This window comes from Aptenodytes patagonicus, chromosome 3, assembly GCF_965638725.1.
Source record: "Aptenodytes patagonicus chromosome 3, bAptPat1.pri.cur, whole genome shotgun sequence".
In the NCBI taxonomy this organism is placed as follows: Eukaryota; Metazoa; Chordata; class Aves; order Sphenisciformes; family Spheniscidae; genus Aptenodytes; species Aptenodytes patagonicus.
The window spans coordinates 95,196,711-95,217,878 of NC_134951.1; the positions used below are offsets into that span (position 1 = coordinate 95,196,711).

Sequence of the window (21,168 nt, forward strand, 5' to 3'; positions counted from 1 at the left end):
GAGGTGTAAAAGAAAAGGCATTTGGAGAGTCAGATGAGGAACATTTCAAAACCCATCTTCGTTTTCTTCTACACTGGTTACAGAAAGGGAGTTTCCATCCATCCTAAGGGCTTGTTTGGGTAAGCATGGACTATTTTTTAAGGATTAGGAGGATTTAGGTGCTTGGAATTTGTTTTGTTACACATTATTTTGATTAAATGAAAACATTCGGACTTGATTAAATTCGTTTATCTGGAGCTGTTCAAGGTTGTTTGAGTACCTTGAAAACAAATTAGATGATGTAACTACATGGACAAACTATATATCAGTGGTTTCCTAGCTGCTTTGTTGATGATTTCATGCCCTATTCTTGTGTTTCCAACCCATAGCCGTGGCAGCTTTATTGGGATTCATGTTGCAAATGTTCTCCTTTTTCCATACAGTCATCCTTTCAGAGACTCCCTGTGGGGGCATCTTGATGCACCTTCTCCGCTTGTCTCATTTTGAACAGTGATACCCACCAAGCTGTGCCAGGCTGGGGGGAATTAAGGCCTTTGGATGCCAGAGAAATCAAAACTTGTTATTAACAATTAATTGCCCAAGGATGCAAAGAATACTTAAAATGTTTGTAATTCCTTAAACCTTGTCTCTACATTTCTAAAGGATGGATGTTTATTTTTATTAAGAAATTGTTCAATTTGTTCAATCATATGTTGGCTGATCCTTAAGAGACAGTTGAGAGACTTGGCTTACAGCAGATCTGAATGAAGAATTTGTTGCCTTTCTTAGATCCATTAATACTTACTTTGTTTTGTTTGTAAGATACCCACATGTGAACTAAAATTTCTTGTCGTTTTGTGCAGACCTTTCTCCACATTTTTATCAGGCTCCGAGCAGCTAGAGGATTTCACACCATAATGGATATTTTTGTTTCCTTTTTTTTTTTTTTCCTTTTCAGAGGAAATGGCAACAGCCTAGTGAGAATCAGGCTCCAGTGCGCCCTTTGTCTGAACGCCAGTTGTGAACATACGTGCAAACTCAGCATCTTGTAATGGTTTCTCCCAGCACGTGGGTCTGGATTTTGTCAGGAGTGTCCCCTATGCCTCTGGCAGCGTTCAGCCATTCTGTTTGTTTAAGTTCTTTAACCTCAATGACAAAACAAAACAAAGCAAAAAAACTTTCATCAGAAGTTGAGCTGTTCAAACACACCCTGGCTTTATATCCTGTTCCTATCTTAAGTGGTCCTTTCCCCAGAGCTCTTCGGTCTTTGTTAACCTGAGATTCCTAGAGCCTTGTCGAGGAAAAGTAGCGTTTCCTTCCTCTGCCTTTTTGGAGGCTTACCCTGCTTCAGCTCACTTTTCTCAAATGGTCTCTGTGTAATTCCAGCTCTGGTGAAGTTGTGTGCCTGTGATTTCCAGCACCAGTGTCATAATCAAATGTAGCCCTTTCTCCTGGCCATAAACTGCCTGAGGAAACATCACAATTAGTGTGTGTATGCTTATTATGCCTATTTAAAATTATCAGGTATTTTATTTCAATGTGTTTCACTCTTCATTTTTTGTTTCGGGTTTTTTTTTTTAACGTTCTCATAGTATTTGCCATTTGAGATTATCAAATTTTCAGTTTAGCCTGGCGATCACATCCTATTTGTTTTTACATGGCCAAGTATAACTTACAATTGTATATTTCAGAATTTTTAATTTTTTTATTACAGAATTTTATATTCTCAGAATAGATTTAATGTATTCTCATTTAAAGTTCGTTTCTCATACATTAGGCCAAACCTTCAAGAGATGTAAATCACTATATCTGTACATAAATCAGCTGAGTGATTTGCACCACATGATGATGTGGGCAGCTTGCAATTTTTATTTGCTCTTACATGTAAATACTGAGAAATTAAACATTCTTTGTTATTTACCTCATACTAGACCTTTCAATGGCATTTGTTTGCACTTATTTGCACAAGTTATTTGTGTGAATTTCAACAGCAAACAGTTATGAAAAGGGACATGAATGAACTCTTTCTATTGGTATCTTCCTTCACAGTATTTTTAACACAAACTTTTGTTTGCTTGAAAGCAAAGCTTTTCACATGCCTGTTCGTTACTCGGCGGGCTCCTGCAGGAGACGAACTCCTGAAGAGCGCCCTGTAATGCAGAGATACCTGTGCAACATGGCCTTCCAGATGCGGACTGCTTTATAGAACAGGAGCTTGGAAGAAAGTAATTTATTTTGGTGGAAATACTGGGTGTATTTATATTGTTTAAAAGCTATATTTTGCACGTTACCTTGTTGCGTTGAGGCCAGAGAGGGCAGGAAGAAAATCTATGGGATAGGCTTCTTGCACTCAAGGAATGCCTCAGTGAGACTATTTCTGTTTACATTTGTTTCACTGTACTTCTTTCAAACACTAAATCGCTGTCCCCTTAATGCTACTTTACACTATTTCATTATGCAATGTTACTTTTGCAGGAAGACCACCTTAGCTTTCAACCTTGCTCAGGCAGATCTTTACAAGTACCTAAAATTCTTTGTATGTTGTCACCGTTGCAGTAAACCTGCTCGTTTGTGGCTGCTCGGGGGAAACGGTACCAGACAGAGATAGCTGTCATGCTTTAATTACTGCTGGGGTCAAAAATCCTTCATTTTGCCCTGAAGTAACAGCTGTTCTGTAAGGACATCTTTTATACACTCAGATAAAGTCCCAACAGTGTTGGGACCCAGAAAAGTGAGGCCTGCGCTGGTGTGGACAGTCTTCCAAAGTCCGCTAGGCGTTTTAGCACAGTGCTACAGCTTGAAGTACTTTCAGGCAGTTTATATGAAATGAAACTATGAGATAAGACAAGAAAAATATTAAACGTACATTTTCAGAACAGAGTGGAAAAACAATTCTGGCTGTTTACATTTGTGCGTGGACCTATCTGGCGATCAGGCAGCACCATTCTGGACCCTTTCAGTACAGTGTGAGGGTGCTCTGCAAAGAGCTGGGCTGATAGCTCTGTTTCTTGAGCTCTGTTTCCTGGGCCAAGTGAATTACGCAGCTGGGTTGGAGCTCCTTACGCTGCTGAATGTACTACTTTGTCTTCTTGTGCCGCACAATACACAGGTTCCTTTTCCAATACTGACATTTTATGGTATTAATAATAGCAATAGGCTGCAGTTGTCCAGAGATTGCACCACTTGGAATAATAAGCACTAAGTTCCTAATTACCTTGCATTACCTACAGTTTCTCATTTTTATTGTCATTCAGTATAGACTGAGCAATACCAATCTAGCAAAATGCCATAATTCTTGTAAAGTCTTTTGTTTATTTTTACAGTCAGAATCTTATCTTAAAGCTGACAAATGGATACTGTATGCTATTTCTCCATAGATCTTGGATTTCTGAACAAATGACCTTAGTTTGTCTTGAACAAAAACTTACGGTATTTTTCCTGTTGTTTTTACATCATTTAGTTCTTGAAAATGTTGACAGCTTGGCTAGATTATGGTTGATTATAAAGTCCCACATCATATTTCTAGGAAGTGCTCAACCATGTCTAGTACTGTTTGTATCTCTCAGTTAAGAAATATTTTTCATTCGATGTTGACATTTTTCATGTTTCGTCTGATAATTTATATTGCTGTAAATGTGCAAGTACTAGCTGGCGCAGAAGTAATTACCCTTGTCTTTATATTGGAGTTAAAATATTTTAATACTTTGGAATTTGTCTCTGAAATCATTTGAATAGAATCTCTCGATATTTTTATGATCCTCATGGGTGGGTATACAAATTAGCTTCTTTTATCTGAGAGATGAATGTTAAGCAAAAATCTAGATACTCAGTAAGACATGGTTTTCCAGAGAACAGCCAAGGCTTACAGTGAAAATGGAAAATTATCTGGTGAGTTTTTCCCCAGTCTTCCAGGGAAGTGTAGGTGGCCCAGGATTTTCAGAAATACGAGGTTGACTAAATGAGTATACCTGTACCAAAGTGTGAATAAGAGGTGCAGCCAGACACTGTATTAATTTAGCATCTTGCGTAGCGTAATGAACTAAAATAGCTGGGATTTCGAAGGGAAGAATGTGCTTGCTGTGTTTGTCATGGAGAGAAGATGCAAACTAGGCAGAGGTCAAAAGGAGGGTTTGTCATTTAGGGAAGATGTGAACCAGGCAGAGGTCACAAAGACAGGAAGGGAAGTGGTTCTACCACAAGGCAATTAAAAGTGCATGTCAGATGGGTAGTCATTCTTCAGATATCAGAAGAACAAAGGGCCCCAGCCCTATTCCTTTTCTCCTTGCCTTCTGTGTGATATGTCGTCAGATAATACTAAAGCTAAAGTCATTAACAAAATTTTTCTTTCTCTTTTCATTTCAGTTATTTGCCACCTTCCATGCATGAATGGAGGCCAGTGCAGTTCTAGAGATAAATGCCAGTGCCCTCCTAATTACACTGGTAAACTTTGTCAGATCCCTGTGCAGACTGCCAATACTCCAAAACTGTACCATCATCCACAACAGGTGAACAAGGCTGTAGGATCGCAAATTATCCACTCCACTCATACTTTACCACTGACGATGTCAGGACAGCAAGGTGTAAAAGGTAACTTTTTTCTTGATAGATATTTTTTCCTTTGGAGTTGATTTTATTAACTAATTTTGGGTATCCAACCAGTAACGATAGCGATCTGTCTACATAGTTTGAATCTTGACACCACAGCTTGAATCGTGAGCTCACGAGAATGACTGGAAAGTATTTAGCTTAATGACTGAAATGATAAGAAATAACAGTGCTATTGAAAAGAGTTTATAAGTAAATTTACTTTGCTTTACGGTGGAATTTAATGCAGATTGCAGAGTCAAAGGATAATGCAGGGGGGCTTCTTCCAGGAGTGTAGACACATTCAAAAAGAGAATGATTGTGGCTGAACAGAGTCCATAAATTGCGGTATACCTAGGTAGAAAGTTGCAGGCAATTCCGTGATTACTAGTGGAGGGAAGAGACAATGCTTTTCAACATAAAAAAAATTAAATCTAATGTAAAACTAAAAATACAATCCATGTTTATCTTTGTTATGTCATTTGGTAGAGTCCTATAAGTTAATTTTGTGGTGAACTTTTTAATGTAGATAGGCCATGATATGATTTGGTTAAATAGAACATTCTTTCCAGGTCATATAACAATATCATAGAAGAAAATGGTAAGGATTTTCTACTGCTAATGCTGTGAAGAAGGCAGAGGATCAGAAACAAGAAAAGCTGTAATGTTAATAAAATTTTGCCCAGTCGAAGAAAGTTCAGTCAGCTTCAGGTTTCCGTTTCCTCTAATACTTTTTTGTGAGGTGACAAGTTCTGATGACCTTGAAGAGGAGTGTTGAATTTGTTTCCTGTGTGTCCTATGACTCTAGGTGGCATTTTATCTGGGTGAGATCCTGTCCATATGGAGAGACCCCCGAAATTCAGTTTCACAACATATGAATTAGTGTGAAGTTTGTTTGTTTGTTTGAATTGCCAGATTGATTTTTTTTTTCTTTTTTTTCTCATCAAGGGTAATTTTACAATTACCTCTCCAAGATTGCTATCTCTGAATAAAAACAAAATATATGGGGGAAAGATGTGAGGAGGCTCAGTTGTTGGCAACTAGTTCCTGAATAACTTTGCTAAAAGAGGCCAAACTATTTATATGTTTGTGATAAACATAATCTAATGTAATAATTCTGTTTTCAGACAGGGACATAGCTGTGAAGGAAGTGTTGACAGTATACTTCTGGAAACACAAAATTTTATAAATGCTTTTAAGTATCTGCTCCATCTTTTCAATGGATTTGTTTTCTAGGGAGTGCTATGCAGTCCATTGGGAAATAGTTTCCACTGACATGTTGGAGTATTAGTCCCTAAAGCTCCCCAGAACTTTTCTGACTCTAAAAAAAAAAAAAAGGGGGGGGGGGGGGAGTGAGAGAGTAAGAGAATATAATTACCTAAACATTTAGCAGAGCAGAAATTTATTTCTGTGACTATTTAATTCCAGATCAAATTATTTTAGACAAAATGGTGGACTATAAAAAAATTTTTTTAAGTCATAGTTGTTTTTCAGATTTAGAGTTGCTGTCTTAAAAGACACAGTAGGTTTCTCATTGCTAAAGAGTCTGACCTCTTGAATATTTTTTTTCCTGACCCTCAAGTCCTCATCAGAACCATCAGCAGTCACAATGCCTTTCCATGCCCAAATGAAGATGTTGGATTGTGGAGAGAGGAATGTTTCATTTCTTTCAAGGAAAGAATAAAACAATTCATCCTGAAATGGCTGGCAGAAATAAAAATTAATCAGCACATCTAGGCAGTGATCCAAGACCTGGAGAGGACTGTGGTGATAATACTACATGGGAGAAACCAGCCTAAATTTGATGTTTTCAGCATCTGAACATCTGTAGGTGGATTGATAGATTAAAGCAGAGCAATTCAGTGATTTCTTTTGAGGGCTAATATATTCTTTAGATTTATCAGCTGGAGAAACTAGTTGAAGGGATCCCTCTTCGTACATAAAAATGTATGATAGTAAGTTGGGGTGAGTTTTGTTATTCTTACAGCCAGACTATGCTGTCTTGTCTTGCCCTGCAAAACCAGTCAAGTAGCCTAAGAAAGGCCTTAACTGTTTCTCTTTGTAACACTGAATCTTTTCTTTGTGGGTTTACCTGTAACAGAATTCATGTCGCATAAATTTTGCTTGAAGGTTCCTTTCTGCTACAGGCAAGATCTGAAGAGTCATTAAGGCCCTGCAGCCATATTTTGCTGACTTTCTACTACCTTATTCCTGATGTTTCTGTCTGCAATATGTTGAAGATTTTCATAAATTAAACAATGGAGACCAGAGTAAAAATAAGTTTCTTTTAAGGAATTCCTATGTGAGACCAATCAATCCTGAAAGTGCGCCTAGAGAAATGAAAATAATGTGAAAAACCAAAAGTGATTTCTACAAAATAATAAAATCTTAAATCAGCTAAAAGACATGAAATATGCTTCCTCGGAAGTGGAGTTGTGAGATTGAAATTTTTAAATAAGAACTGAAAATGCCTAATCAAGTTCCAAAGAACAGTCTGGCCTCCTGGAGGCAAGGAGACAATTCAGAAGACTCAACAATCCAGTATGTGTTATAAAGAAAGTATGTCAAATGATACTTGTTGGTTCTTGATGTTTGGAAGGGGTGTTACATTTAATGGATTGGCTGGCCTTGACTAGTCTGTGCAGTACTTGCTGATGAGAGAGACCCAGCCAGACACAGTAAATGCTAACTTTGTTATGCAGCTTACAAACTATAAAACTTTTTACATACCTCTCCTCCCTGCCCCTCCCCAGTAATAATTTGAGTTACATGTTTAAAGTGCATTTTGTGTTTCAATGAAAAGAAGCTTGAGGGTCATAAACAGTTCTGTGCGCGTTAATTTGACTGGAGGGTCTCAATCTATATACCCAGACTTAAAACTATAACTGTATTTAAAAACAGAAGTATCTGAAAAACATTTCCTCCCTCTTTATCTGCCAGATCCTGAATTCAAAGTTCAGTGAAGGGAGTGGTGGTTTTAGATGGTTGAGATGCTGGCAAGTGTTGCAGGGGCAAACTTAGGACTTGGCAGGTATATAAAGGTGAAGGGATGAAATCTGAAGCTTTTTCTGTGTTCCAGAGAAAGATGATGGATCTGAAAAAGAAAATAAAGCTTACTATATATCCAAAAATAACCCAGTGGAGTTTGAATTCTGGAACTTTGAATGGGATTCTTATTACACAGTATGACCACAAATATTAATGTCACACCAGCCAATTTGGACATCCATGTTTATGTAGCGGTCTTTACAATGCTATAATGTCGTTCTTTCCTGCGTGAAGAGTTTTGATTTTCTGCTTTGTAAATGAGACTCTATGCGTTCTTTCAGCCTTCTCTCTAATGCCCAAATTTGGACTTTGTTTATATTTTGGTCACTTCAAGGCACTGTGTAAAGATTCTAATGTATGAAAAAGAGATGTCTTAGAGGTGCCCAAGATCTCTTTTTTGACATATTTTATTACCAATTTTTTTAATGTGTTTTTCCTTCAATTATTTTAGTGAAGTTCCCTCCTAACATAGTGAATATCCATGTGAAACATCCCCCTGAAGCCTCAGTTCAGATCCACCAAGTTTCAAGAATTGACAGCACATCAACGGGACAAAAAGCAAAAGTACCTCAGCCAGGACATCCACAGGTCTCTTACCAAGGTCTTCCATATCAGAAGACCCAGAAAGGACATACTACTTACACAAATCAACAACCCATTCCTCATATGTTTCCTGTTTCAGTTAAAACTCAGCTTGGGCGCTGCTTCCAGGAGACTATTGGGACACAGGTAAGAAATGTTTACTAAAGCTTTTGAGACAGGTAGCTTTAAAATAGTATCATAAAAGAAAGAAAAAATTCTTCACCAATCACAGGGAAAGGACATATTTGACATTCTTTTCCAAAAGAAAATTCTTGTGAGAACGGACTGTAAAATGTTTTACAAAGTAACATTTTTCTGAACCTCCTTCTCCTTCAAGCTAATGTCTTTATTTTCTGCAGTCTTGGATCCCTGACATTCTCATTTCAGTTATTCTAGCTGTAACGTCTCCATTTATAAGCTACTTCTCCAAATTAAAAATCATAACTTAAATCCTAGCTCCATCTCTTCTGACTGAACAACTAAGGTTACACCATCTTCCACAGCTTGTACTGTCCTTTGGTTTAATAAGCCTTTCTGCACGTGTATTTCAACAGCCAGTGTTTTTCAAGGAGTTGCAGTTTTCATTGAAATTCCTATTCAACAACTTCATATGTTTTACAGTATTGTAGACTAATGTTTTGAATCTATTGAAATGTGACCGTTGAATGGGGTAGAAAAATCATGAAAGCCAATTGAGTGTTTGCTAAAACCTTAGTTCAGTTTAAAATATGTTCACATCAGTTTTTACATATGACTATTCAAAATTGCGTATCTTCTTTCAGCTCTTGAAAGCACTTTAATAAGCGACATGGCATTATCATTTTTGCATATTTGCATATATATGTAAATATACAGAGAGAGAAAAAAAGCATATGTGAAGAGATTGTAAAAAAGTTAGTAAGACCCTGTTATTTATTGCTTATCACCTTGTCAAAATTTAACTTTTCAGATCAATTTTTTTTTTACACTGAATGCACGCCTCAGGCTGAAATTTTGTGGGAGGTTTCAGAAAAATCACTCACTTGTTTTGAGGGATGACATTAGAGAATGAATATGTTGCTTTATTCAGGCTAAAAAAATAATTTAAGACTGTTTCAACGAAGATTTGGATCGTCTGTATGCTTTGAAGTAGAAACTTAAATTTATCACAAAGGTCACTCTGCTTTTGGTCCTTCCAGTAACATGCACCCAAAGTTAGCCAATTTTGAAGCATCTAAAAATGTCTCTATTTCAAATATATTCCACAAACATTTGTTAGATGTTGGCAGCAGAATTCTCCAAAGATTTCACCTGCACAGAGCATGGTCTGCCTTCCCCCCAAAGGGACAGCACCCATCATCCCTGAAATACAGGACTGGAGCAAAATGTCCTTTACAAGTGTTTCTTCTAGCTGTCAGTGAATGCTGTGATGCCAAGTGTTAGAACTGACAGCAAGGAAACTTTCTCATGGCTCCCAAGAAGCGCGCACACACAAACACAGGGAAGAGACCTCACTTACAGAGGGGCAAGGAGCTTTGGAGAGGATCAGTGATGGGGAACAGACAGGAGCAGAAGCAGGATGCAGTCAGAAGCAGGGTGAGGGTAATGTAGGTGGCAGATCCCAAGGTAGTGATAGCAGTTACCTTCTGGAACATCAAACTGAAATTGCAGTTCCTTAGTCTGCCAGCTCCAGAGAAATGACTTTTTTCCTGTAAAATATTTTTCTGTCTTCCTTTCAGTGACTGGCTTCTGCGGAGTATTGTAGCATTCCTACTAGTGACATAATTAACTCTAGTTTCAAAAGTCATTGCTGTGGAAGTAAAGATCCCAAAGCCTGCTCATGCTAGGCCATCACGTGAGGGTGTTTAAAAATAATTCATTCTGAAGAATGCTATGGAAGAAGGAAATTTAAATGTCATCGTGCCCCAAAAACGTTTCTAGAAGAACAGAGTTAAGTTTGCGTATGGAACATTAAAGGCTAGTATTCACTAATTGTTGAGTGCTTGATTTGGTATCCACAATGTTAGTTTATTCTGATGAGCTCTTTGTGCTTGTCTGTTTCAGGAATAGTAAAACCTTAAATTTGTTCTTTGACAAGTGTTGAAGCACATATTCAAACTAAAGTTCATAGATTTTACATGACAAAATGAAGCAGGGCCTGTGTCAAACAACCATTTCTCTATTTCCTAAGAATGGGAGATCTAACAAACGTGGCATTATAATGTGCAATCATAAAATGCTGGAAATAATTATTATAATTAATAGTTGTTTATTATTTATTTGTATTTCTATTTGCACTCATATATAGGGGAAGACAAAATTCCTTCCTCAGTCTTAGACTTGGCAGTGGGTGCTGCATCTTTTATCTCTTACCTTTTATGCTTGACATATTTCCTGTCTGTTTTCTGCCGCATGCATGAGTGAGGTATTTTGAATGACATATCCAAAACCTGCAGTGTCCTATGCATGCCCCTCACATTACAGTGGTTTTAAAACTAAAACTTACTCATCGCTCACCAGAAGACAGTAATGTGCTCCTTTTAAAGGGGGAGAAAAGGAGAAATATGCTCGCATTGCCCTTGTGCCTGACTTGGAATCCTACTAAATGCTCAGTCTCCGATTTTTATTATGTTTTTTTCAGTATTCCCCTGGAAAAATGTGTCTTTGCAGTGCTCTCAAGAAAGGGTAGTGCCTCCTAGTTTAGAATAATGCATGTTCTCATTTTTTTTACAGATTTCATTGGTTCTTTCAGTGTCTGTCTTGGAGAAGAGCATAGTAAGGATTTCAGAGGTCTTTTGTTATTTAATTTAATGGTTCAGTTTAGAACTGGAGTTGTATGGTGGCATTTTGTAGAGCATTCGTTTAAGACCTTGCCATAAATATAGATTTAAGTGACTCATTCACCTTTCAAATTTGAACCTGAAATGTCAATATGTTTTTCCTGCAGTCAGGCAATGTGTATTATTTATTTGTATGTTAAATAGACCTTGAACTGGGAAAGATGCTTAATTTTTTTTTTTTTTTTTACTCTTAAATGGATCTATTCCAAAAGAATTTGGTTTTCTGTTTCTTTGATACTCACTTTGCTAAATATGACGGTTCTCTTTATTTGTTCAGACAAGCTGCTAAACTGAGCTTTTCCTATTAGTAGCAATGTGTTGCTCCAGTCCTTTCTGGAGTTTATGCTGGATAATTTTGATAGCCATACTTTTTTCAACAATCATAATGTTTATACATTTTTTTGCAGGGTGGATTGTATATTTGGCTTCAGAAATGTTTTATTCAATATCCTGGGATCAAAGGTGACTTTACTGTCTATAGAGCAGATTGATGGAAGGATATGTGTGTGGCCTCTTGCAGGCAAATCAACCAAGTTAATAAAGACTCTGCTGAACTTACTTTTGGTCCAGGCTAAAAGCACAGGATAAAAACAGTATCAGAATCTCTACTGTGGTTTTGTGTCTGTGTGTGTAACCTCTACCATTCTGTGTTTCTCTCCATCACTTGTTCTCTCCTTCTTCCTTGACTTTCAGCTGGTCTTCAATTACAGGTCTTCCGATTTTAATGCTTTGGTTTTTTCACAACCTTCTGTGGAATATTTTTCATTTCCCAACACATTCTTCCTCACCCCACCTTAGTTAAATTCCTTTAATGTATCTCATTCAAAAACAGTAGTCCTGCAAAAACAGTAGGATAGTTGCTATACTCAAATCCCAAGACAGCCAGGGCGTATTTTCTGCAGTGTTATTTCCAACAGAGCACATACTGTTAAAAGTTAGCAACTGGAGCCACCCTGAACTGAAGCTTGGAGGACTTCAACTATCAACAGATAGTTGAAGAATCTGGACGTATTCTTAGGCCTCTGATCATTCCTAATTAACAACATAGAAATTCTTCTAGACCATCTATTCACTTAGTTGTCTCTAGTATCATAAGTGACTATAACCAAAGGCAGCAACCATGAGAAAAGGGTAGTAAAAGATGTGTGAAAAGATGTCAGTCTACAAACCTAGAAGGACAGAAGGACAGGAGAGGAGGGAGAGGGGCTAGAGGAATGAAATTTCCTAGCTTAATTAGAATAGATAAATAAAGATGTATGTTTTCATAAATACATATACACGTGTGTATGTGTTGCTTAATTGTGACTGTTTTCTGAAGTGTCCTCAGCATTGGGAAATAAAGTGGAAAGAGCAACTATAAAAGTAGTATTACTATTTCAATTTTTAATAATTGTGACTGTTTTCTGAAGTGTCCTCAGCATTGGGAAATAAAGTGGAAAGAGCAACTATAAAAGTAGTATTACTATTTCAATTTTTAAAAAGTAATATAGGAAGCAAATAGTGTTCTGGATGGTTCCTTTTTCTACTCAAGTCAGTTCACTTTTCCTGGCTGCCTCTCTTTTCTGTGAGTAGAACGCTTAGCAATTATTTCTCCTCTGGGAGATGTTAACGATGATTGCTCCAGGATAGCTTACCATGTTACATGATAGCTTACTATGATATGTTGCATGCAAAAGTTGTGGTTCATCAAATGCTTTCCTAGTACCAAAAAGATTTTTGCAGGGTATATCATAAAGTAGCAGTTAAGCTGCAGGCCAGAAACTTAGTGTTGTCATAAAAATATAGAAAACAAACTTTTACCTAAACTTGCACCTTGTTATATAGAAAATGATGTTGAGAAAATAGAGACTTGAAGTTGGGAAACAGATACAATGGAAGCAGTAGGACAAAAATCCCACTTAAGATGGAGAACAGTAGATCTGTGGAGAGTACTATGTTACGGTGCCTTCAAAAGCTGGAGATTGGACACGGTGTCCTGTAATGTCCTTTACAGCCATGTAGTTCTGTGTTTCTGAAATCCAAGGAGTCGGTCATCTTAGATCACTGATTCTCAAGGTCCTATTTAAAAAGCAAGCAAAGAAGGAAGATTATGTTTCTCTTCTTTAATGCCTCTTCTTCAGCTGCTTTTCATTTTAATTCTAATAAAAATGCCTTTATTATGACACAGAATATTTTGTTATTTCCCAAAATAATTCTACAGTGTCAGTGGTGTACCTAGTAAAGATTGTGTTGGTAATCTCAAGTCCTGTTAATTTTGCATATGATTACTTTGCATTTAAATTGAGAAAAGAATGCAGATGCCTACTATCTGTCAAAGTTCATATAAAGAGAATTAAGCACCGCGCTTATTTTCCCCCTTAAGATCAGTTTGAAGTGCCTACTAAATATATTCATGTGTTTTCCTATGGTTACTGCATTTCAGTATTTTGGCTAAAAAAGTCTTTTTTCTCAAAATTGATTTGGTCTCTTTTTTGCTTAACTATAAAGAGGGAGGCATTTTTTGCAAAGCAGCAAGAAACTGGAGAAGCTGGTATTTCCAAATGTCTCTAAAGCAGGCTCTTTCTGACTAGATTCACAAGTAATGCTGTTCTCTTCAGCAGATATTTTGAGTATCAGTTTTACCGAAGGAGACTTCTGGTGATCTCAGCATGTATAATTTAAAAGCAAGATAAAAAAGAGTTGTTATTCTAAAGAGAGACAGATATTGAAGTTGCTTACCTGGCTGAAGGCAACGTATGCCAAAATGTCCAGAAGAGAAGCTGGCTAAGAAGTCAAGTCTGCCCATGCTTGTTCATTCCTCCTCGCTGTCCCTCAGTTGCGCTGGTGTAATGGCTGAGAGGAGCGGGACTGCTCTCTAAAATGATCACTGAAAGAATTTAAAAAATATTGTCTTCTGATCCCCCGTTTTTGTTGGGGTGTTTTGAATTCAGGTCAGTTCCGGGGATATGCAGCGTTCAGGGGATATGTTCCACTCCTCGCCTGTCAGTTGTTTGCTGAACGATGCTTTGTGCTTCCCTTGTGAAGTACTTTGAAAGGTGTTGCAGAAAAGATCCGTACTTGTTACAGCTCTGTTGAGAAGGATGCCTGAATTAGAGTTGTTTGGTATTGTGAAGTGAAATTTGGTGTGTTGTAATAATACTTCGGAAAATCATATTGAAGAAAAACGAAATATATCACCTATAGCAGACAATAGAAGCATATTTTGATAGATTTTTTTAATAGATTAAGCTAAATAACATTAATGGTGAACACTAGTAAAGACTTTATTGAAAATTATAAGGGCTGTCCATTTTTCAATGTGATCAAAACGCTCACATATGCGTTCAGACATGTTTCAAATGCTGCTTAGTTCTGATAAATAACAAGTATGTCTGATGAACAGATGTTAGTTGATCAGCATCTTTAGTGGGATAAATTTCTATGGAAATAGTTCAGTAATGTCTTTTACAGGAAACGTTTTGGTTTGAGCAACACTCTTCTCTCTGCTGTCAGACTTGGTAGAATACAAAATAAGCCAAGTGATAGGTGGCAGCTGGAAAAGGTCAGAAATTGTCAACATTGTATCATGATAAAGATTCTGACTGCAAATCACTAAGCATTTACTTAACTTGATTCACACAAGGACATAAACTGATCATGTACTTAACTTTGAGAATATACATAAAGTTTTTAGGAACTGGGCTTAGATCACCGATGAGTTTTTCACGATGGGAGATATTAAACAAAGGCATCGAAGTTTTTGAGTTAGAAATCAGAGCAGTGAAATGTGTTGATAGCTCTTAATGTATAACCTAACGTATCGATACTACTGTATGCAATATGATCGTAGTGTATGTAGTCTGGAGGCGATGACAGTAGTAATATGCCAGTTGAAGTTATTCATTCAACTGTATAAATATCCCTGTTGAACTTCAGATTTAACAAAACATTTCCTGTGGAGGTAAATTTCAGGTATTTTCATTTTTTGACAGCTGTATGAAATGAACTTCCCTATTTATATTCTTTAGGCAGGAAAAATGATACAAGTAAAATTCTGTGCTTCATACTGTTACTTTTTCTCTTAGAGCACTTTTAAAACCTTTTTTCTTTAAAATAGTCTTAAAAATACCATCTCATAAAATGAAATAACTGTCTGGAATTCCTTGAAGCTCATGGTTTGGCTTCTGAAGTTTTTAAACAAATAGACTGTCAGAAATCAGTGTGGATTCATTTCCAGGATTAATGCTTCATTCGCAATAGATTCTTTGCAAGATCAATACCCTGAAATATCAGAAGATTAAAGATGTATCGGATAGCAAAAACACCAAACATTGTTTTAATTACTCAAATAGAAGAAAGCTGGATAATTTTTACTTGCCTATGAAGAATGTTCTGCTTAAGCCAAAACAAATTCTTTACCAGTTCTTTTAGAAAGTCTGGAAGTATTTAAGTTTCTCTCCTCTGCTTATGAGACAATGCCTGTTAGTGAGCCAGTGCTACATGGGGTAATACTCTTCATTTGTAACAACCTGTCATTCAGCTGGTCAGTAAGCTAATTAAGTACGTTTCTTAATTGTTTCAGTAATACGGTTTATTAAGTTTGAGGCTTCTTACTCTGTCTGTTGACCTATAGGAAAAAAAAGAAGCAACAATCCAAGGTCTGTGCCTGTTGAATAGTTTACAGAAAGTTAAACAGTGTATCCATTCACTTCTGCTATTGTGGTATGTGAAATGCAGTCTTTTGAGCTGAATCCCAGAGTCATTAGCTATTAACTCAGGCAAAGCACCTATCGATTTCAATCATAGTTAATCATGTGACACTCCTTTATTTATGCCTGTATTGTGGTTTTAACTAACAGCTCGTGACAGGGATTTGTAGATGGGACACGTAGGAGTGGGAGTCCCAGGAAACATTGTGGTCCCTCGGCCAAAATTCTCTGCGGTTGCCCTGAGACTAATGGCCAGACTGGGCTCTCTACCGCACTTTACAGGGAGCTGAATAAATTCCTTCTACTGCCTTAGCAGAGGGATTTCGAGGATATAATCCATCCTTTTCCCTGGCATTGGAAAACACATGAAACCCTAGTGGCAGTGCACAACTCAAGTACTGTTAGCGCTCCAAGACTGTGGAGATGGGGCAGAGGCTGGAGTCGGGACAGAGGAACAAAGAGGTGATGTGGCTTGGGGTGGCCTTTGTGCACCAGCACAGGGTCAGCCAGAATTTCAGTCTACCAGTGGGAATATTCAGTACTTCCTTCAGTTATATAAAATATTGGCGTAGAAGCCCAGGCACGCATGGGGAAAAATATGTGGATTCGAAACAATACTTTCAGTGTCTGAGTGCTTTACCCAGGAAGAACTTTGTTTTATAGCAGTACCATGTGTGCCTCATACTGCTGCTACTGCTGAGCCTCTTTCAGCACAGTTGAGCTCTTTTATACCAACCTTTCATGACTTCTTTGCCTTCTGAACCAGTAAGAATTATCTCCAAATTATAAGCTTGTGACAGATGTATCATTCATGAAAATCTGTTCTCTGTCTATGAGGAGTTTTCCAGAAGCCCTCAGGAATACAGGCTAGATTATTTTAAAATGTGTGTGAATGATGGATAGAAAAGTGTAAGCCTAAGCTTAGGGAATGGCATCATCTTCATGCATAGTGCAAGCTGTGTGCCTGTGTTTAGCTTCCCTGATTATTTTAAGCTCATACTTACGTGTTGGAGTTGTGTTGAATGGTGAGACAAACTAAAAATAGTTATGGATTCCCCCAAGTGACTTTTCCAGTCACTTGTGACTCAGAGACTGAAACAGGCTGTCTGAAGAACTAATGAGTTCTTCCCAGTAGTAGGAAGTGGGTGAGACACTTGAAGTGGATAGAAATTGCCTGAAAGTTTTTGAGACCTGTAGAAACAGAGCTTCAGTTCATTGATGCTTAGGGTTTGTGAAGGGGAGGAGCATCTCAAGAAATTGTAGCTGGCTAGGAAACAGTTTGTGCAGTGCCATGAGTGTTGAAAGTATCTGAAGCGCTATTAGATGTACCAGAGAAATCAGGGTTTATTAGCCATAGAAGAACTCTGTTTCTGCTTGGCTTAGGACTTTGCAGAGCAGTCATTTTTTCTGATGCATAGCTCCAAAATTACCCAGATCTTACACCACTAGGAGCCCCATGTGGCAGTTGCTTTTTCTTGCTGGCCAGTTTCTACAATGATCTGGACGTTAACCAAATTATCATTGATTCTTCAAGCTTTAATTCACCATAGAGGCAGTGGGAGCAGCAGCTTTAATCATTGCCAGTTTTTACTGACAGGACTACAAACCACAGTTGCCAGATGACTCAGACTTTGGCATCCTTATTTTTGCTCATGGTTTTTATATGGAAATTTGAAAAAGTTATGACCACAGAGATCATGATTTTCAGTAGAGTGCAAATGCTGTAGCACCACACCTAAACTAAAAGTGGGCTTTAGTCCATCTTCCTCCTCCTTTCTTTTTTTTTTTCTTCTTTGTTTTATATGCTTTTAATTTACTACTGTTAAATGTCACCTTTTCTATTCCGGGGATAAAGAAAAAAAAGGCCAGTTCATGATGGCATATTGGCTCTCATGTCAGTGAAGTCTTGCCTTGACACACACATAAGCTGCTGCGATATGTCCTTGAGGCTTGTGACCTTGCAGAGGAACACTGGGTGTTAGGTAATGTGCCTCACTGCCCAAATGCTCCATTTCTGAGATCATAAGGGGAGGTGCAGCACCAGCCTTGATTCCTCCCACTTCTTTTCAGAGAGATGAGAATTGTAAAACTGAGGCACAAGGAGGGGGAGAAGAGTCGAGTGCAAATTGGTTTAGCTGACTCTCGCTAACAGCCACAGTATATGACTTCAGTAAGCGGCTTCTCTTTCTTTGAAGAAGCAGTACTAGCTCTAGGAAGGGAGTTGAGCAGCTGTAATTATAAAGTAAACCTGAGTAACTGTGATGATAAAGTAAAATGGTCCTTCCCAGGGCCACCTGGGATGCGGGTTGAGAAACCAGCATTGTGTAAAGATGTGACATGAATTCTCTAAGGTTTTAGGGCAGCCACTTGGAAGAGACATTATGAGTACTCTCCAGTTGAAAGATTTTTGAGCTTCTGGGAACTGCAGCATTATCTGTATATCATCTAGTTCCAGTTTTGAAAACACCTGAGCTGCAGCAGCAGAGGGAGTTGTACAGAATTCCCTGTTTGTGCATCTTGACAGCCAGGCCAAGAGTTGCTTCTGGAAACAGAGCAGACTGACTTATCAGGAATGGTCAATCTCGTACTAATCCTATCAGTGCCCAAGCCAGGGGAGCACAAGACAGCCTGAAAGACACGTGTTCACATAGTGTAAGCCTGAGCCTGCATCTGAAAGATGGGACTTGTTTTGATACTTTACTGTTTTAACACAGCCAAATACCATCCAGGCCAGGACTGTTTCTCACCCCTTGGAACATGCGAAAATTTGTCACAAGACCCTCTGCAGATGGTAGTGTGAAAATAGACTCCTAAAGTTACACAATAACTGAGCAGTCTCTTTTAACCTGTTTGGCCACTCTGTTCTTTATGTTGTTCATGTGTCACCCTAAAACGTGGCTCAAAGCACAAGTGGTGCTACCCCATGTAGGCGTGATGTGCAGAGGTGAACCGTAACTTCACTAAGTTGTCCTGGTGCTAAAAGCTCCGTTTCATGAGAGAGGCTGCGACAGAGGATGTTCCTGGCTGCTCACACATCCCTTACTTGACAGATGCCTAAGCTTCACAAGCAGCAAGCGCAGAGCTGCTGCAGGTTGCACATTACAGTCTGGTGTTTAAACGGTGAACTGGTGCTGCTTTCAGTTTGTTGCTGAGGTACTTCAGGAGGCGCCTGGGGAGTATCTGTGAAAAAGGGGCAGAGAAGATGGCTGGGATGATGCCTTGCCAGCCCTCACCATGCAAAGAGGGGACCCTCTGATGAGTCAAAGCCCTGATGTTGTGGGTTAGCCTGCTATCTTATTAGCAGTCACACTGTGAAGCTACACAGAGTTACTCTGTACTTTGAAAACATGATTGACTCATGGGTGTCAGTACAATTAAGTGCACGCTGGAAAAATTTTGGGAAGGTTGGAGGAAGCCGTCAGTGCCTGGGCATTCAGCATGCATCCCCTACTGCGGAGTGACTGGGTTACCAGCTGAAGTGAAAGCAACCGCAAGGCCACAGCCTGTGCCATAGGATGAGCCAGCTATCTTGAGCTGAAAACTAAGCAGCAGTGAGCATTTGGGTCAGAGGTTTATATGCTGTCAGGAAGGGAAGTTAGATCAGGGAAGGTCTATTCACTGCATACTGAGGCTTCACACTTCAGCACATTTGAATTGTTTGCTGCAGTGCCTATTTATATCAGCATTTGCTTTGAAAGTGTTACTGAGTGCAGCTGTTACGCACTTCTCTTGTGCTTTGTGCGCTTCCATTTTATACCTAATTGATAGGTTTAGATATATTTTTGTCTGCATCTCAGAAGTACATTTAAGCTTTCTTTGCAATTTTCTTCCATTTTGCATGGTAAAAGTCAAGAACATAACTCAGTATTTTGTAAGATTCTGAAAATTTGTATTCTTATTAATAAAATGAATAATAAGAATATTCGTGGTCAGAAGAAAAAAAAGGAATATTGACCTCAAATTATTGCAAGATTAATTTAAATATTTGCATGGGGAAAGACACTTGTTTGGAGTAACACAGACATCACTAACTTCACCTTCAGTCATCTTATCTGTGTTACCTTCTTTAGTATCTGGGCAACAGAATCTGTCATTATAATTTGGCAATTTTCAGTAAGTGGTCATAAACATTAAACATAAGTTGGCAGGAGGTTGAGGCTTTTTAACGGGGGATAACATCATAGAAATCACAGTCATACTTTTTGTCTTTAAGAGAGTAATTAGAAAGGTATTTGAGATAATTTATACAGTTTTTGAAAAAGTGGACGAGCACATTTTTATGAGGAAAAACGTAGGGAATAGGTGCCAATGGCGAGTTACTACCTTGGAAATATGCTCACTCATTCTTATGACATACTGTTCTCTTCTGTTTCTTTCTCCTTTTCAAGTTGACACAGGGGAAGATAATACTGTCACCTAATTTGCTCATGCCATTGCAATGCACTATTTAAGTTCAGCTAAGAGCTCCAGTGAATCTTCAGTGTCTCGGCAAGAGATTGATCCAAGATGGCTGAAAAAGAACATTGTACTAGAAGTGAGCATCATATAGTATCATTAACCGGAGTATTCTTTACCTGACTATTCCAGTGTGGCAAAGCACTTCCTGGCCTTTCCAAGCAAGAGGACTGCTGTGGAACCGTGGGTACTTCCTGGGGTTTTAACAAATGCCAGAAATGTCCCAAGAAGCCATGTAAGTGCTATTTTGTTGTTATTCTCTGGATCAGTTTATGGCTTTTTTTTCCCTCAAGTAGTATTTTTCCTTTTTTTGAGGAAAAAAAAAAAGGAACCTAGTAGAAAGAATAGGCTGTTGTTTGATTAGGGACAGGTTGCAGAAACTGGAATTCTCCTGCATGCCAGCAGAGTTACAATATGCAGGCACTCAGTGCAGCCAGCAAAGTTAATGTCGTTGGGTTTTTTTATCCCTTCCTCCTCCTTTAAGTCAGTGATGCACTGTTGTGTTTTCTCAGTGCAGGAAGGATAATGACATTGAATCATCTTGCCTCTTCCAGCTGGATTTATTTTTTTAAAAGTTTGCACAGAAATGTTAAATTATAGAGGCGCCAGTTACTGCTTGGAGAGAATGCAGTGACCTCTTGGGACTGCAGATGAACTTTCAAGTTTGAAGCCAAAGTTTTCCAGGCTCTAAATTGGCAGTTACTTTTTTTTTTTTTTTTATTCCTCTGTTTTAGAAATATCTTCCTCAACAATTAGGCAACGACAAAGACTTTCTTCACTGTATAGTTATGATTTGACATCATATTATAAAGAAATTTCCAATTATTTACATGATAGGTGAAGCTAGTCTCTTAAAATTTTTGTGAGTGACATTATTTTTGCACAAGAATAGTAATACTTCTCTGTCATGTCATATTTTCATCACTAAATGAAAGATGGGAAAAGATAATGTAATCTCTGTTTTGCAGATGGAGTGGACCTGCATTTAGTGGGCCAAAAATAGTGCAAGGAGT

General features: G+C 38.2%; 1 protein-coding gene across 8 annotated transcripts in view; it reads left to right on the top strand.

Moving 5' to 3' along the window:
• LTBP1 (latent transforming growth factor beta binding protein 1) overlaps positions 1-21,168 on the top strand; it is a 208,315-nt gene that overhangs the window by 89,415 nt on the left and 97,732 nt on the right. For 7 of the 8 annotated variants that reach the window (XM_076334287.1, XM_076334289.1, XM_076334288.1 and 4 more), the window contains 3 exons: positions 4,342-4,566; positions 8,063-8,340; positions 20,288-20,390. In XM_076334287.1, the coding sequence (XP_076190402.1) occupies positions 4,342-4,566; positions 8,063-8,340; positions 20,288-20,390 (606 nt within the window). The remainder of the gene's footprint in view (positions 1-4,341; positions 4,567-8,062; positions 8,341-20,287; positions 20,391-21,168) is intronic. The other variant, XM_076334291.1, reaches the window with a different exon arrangement.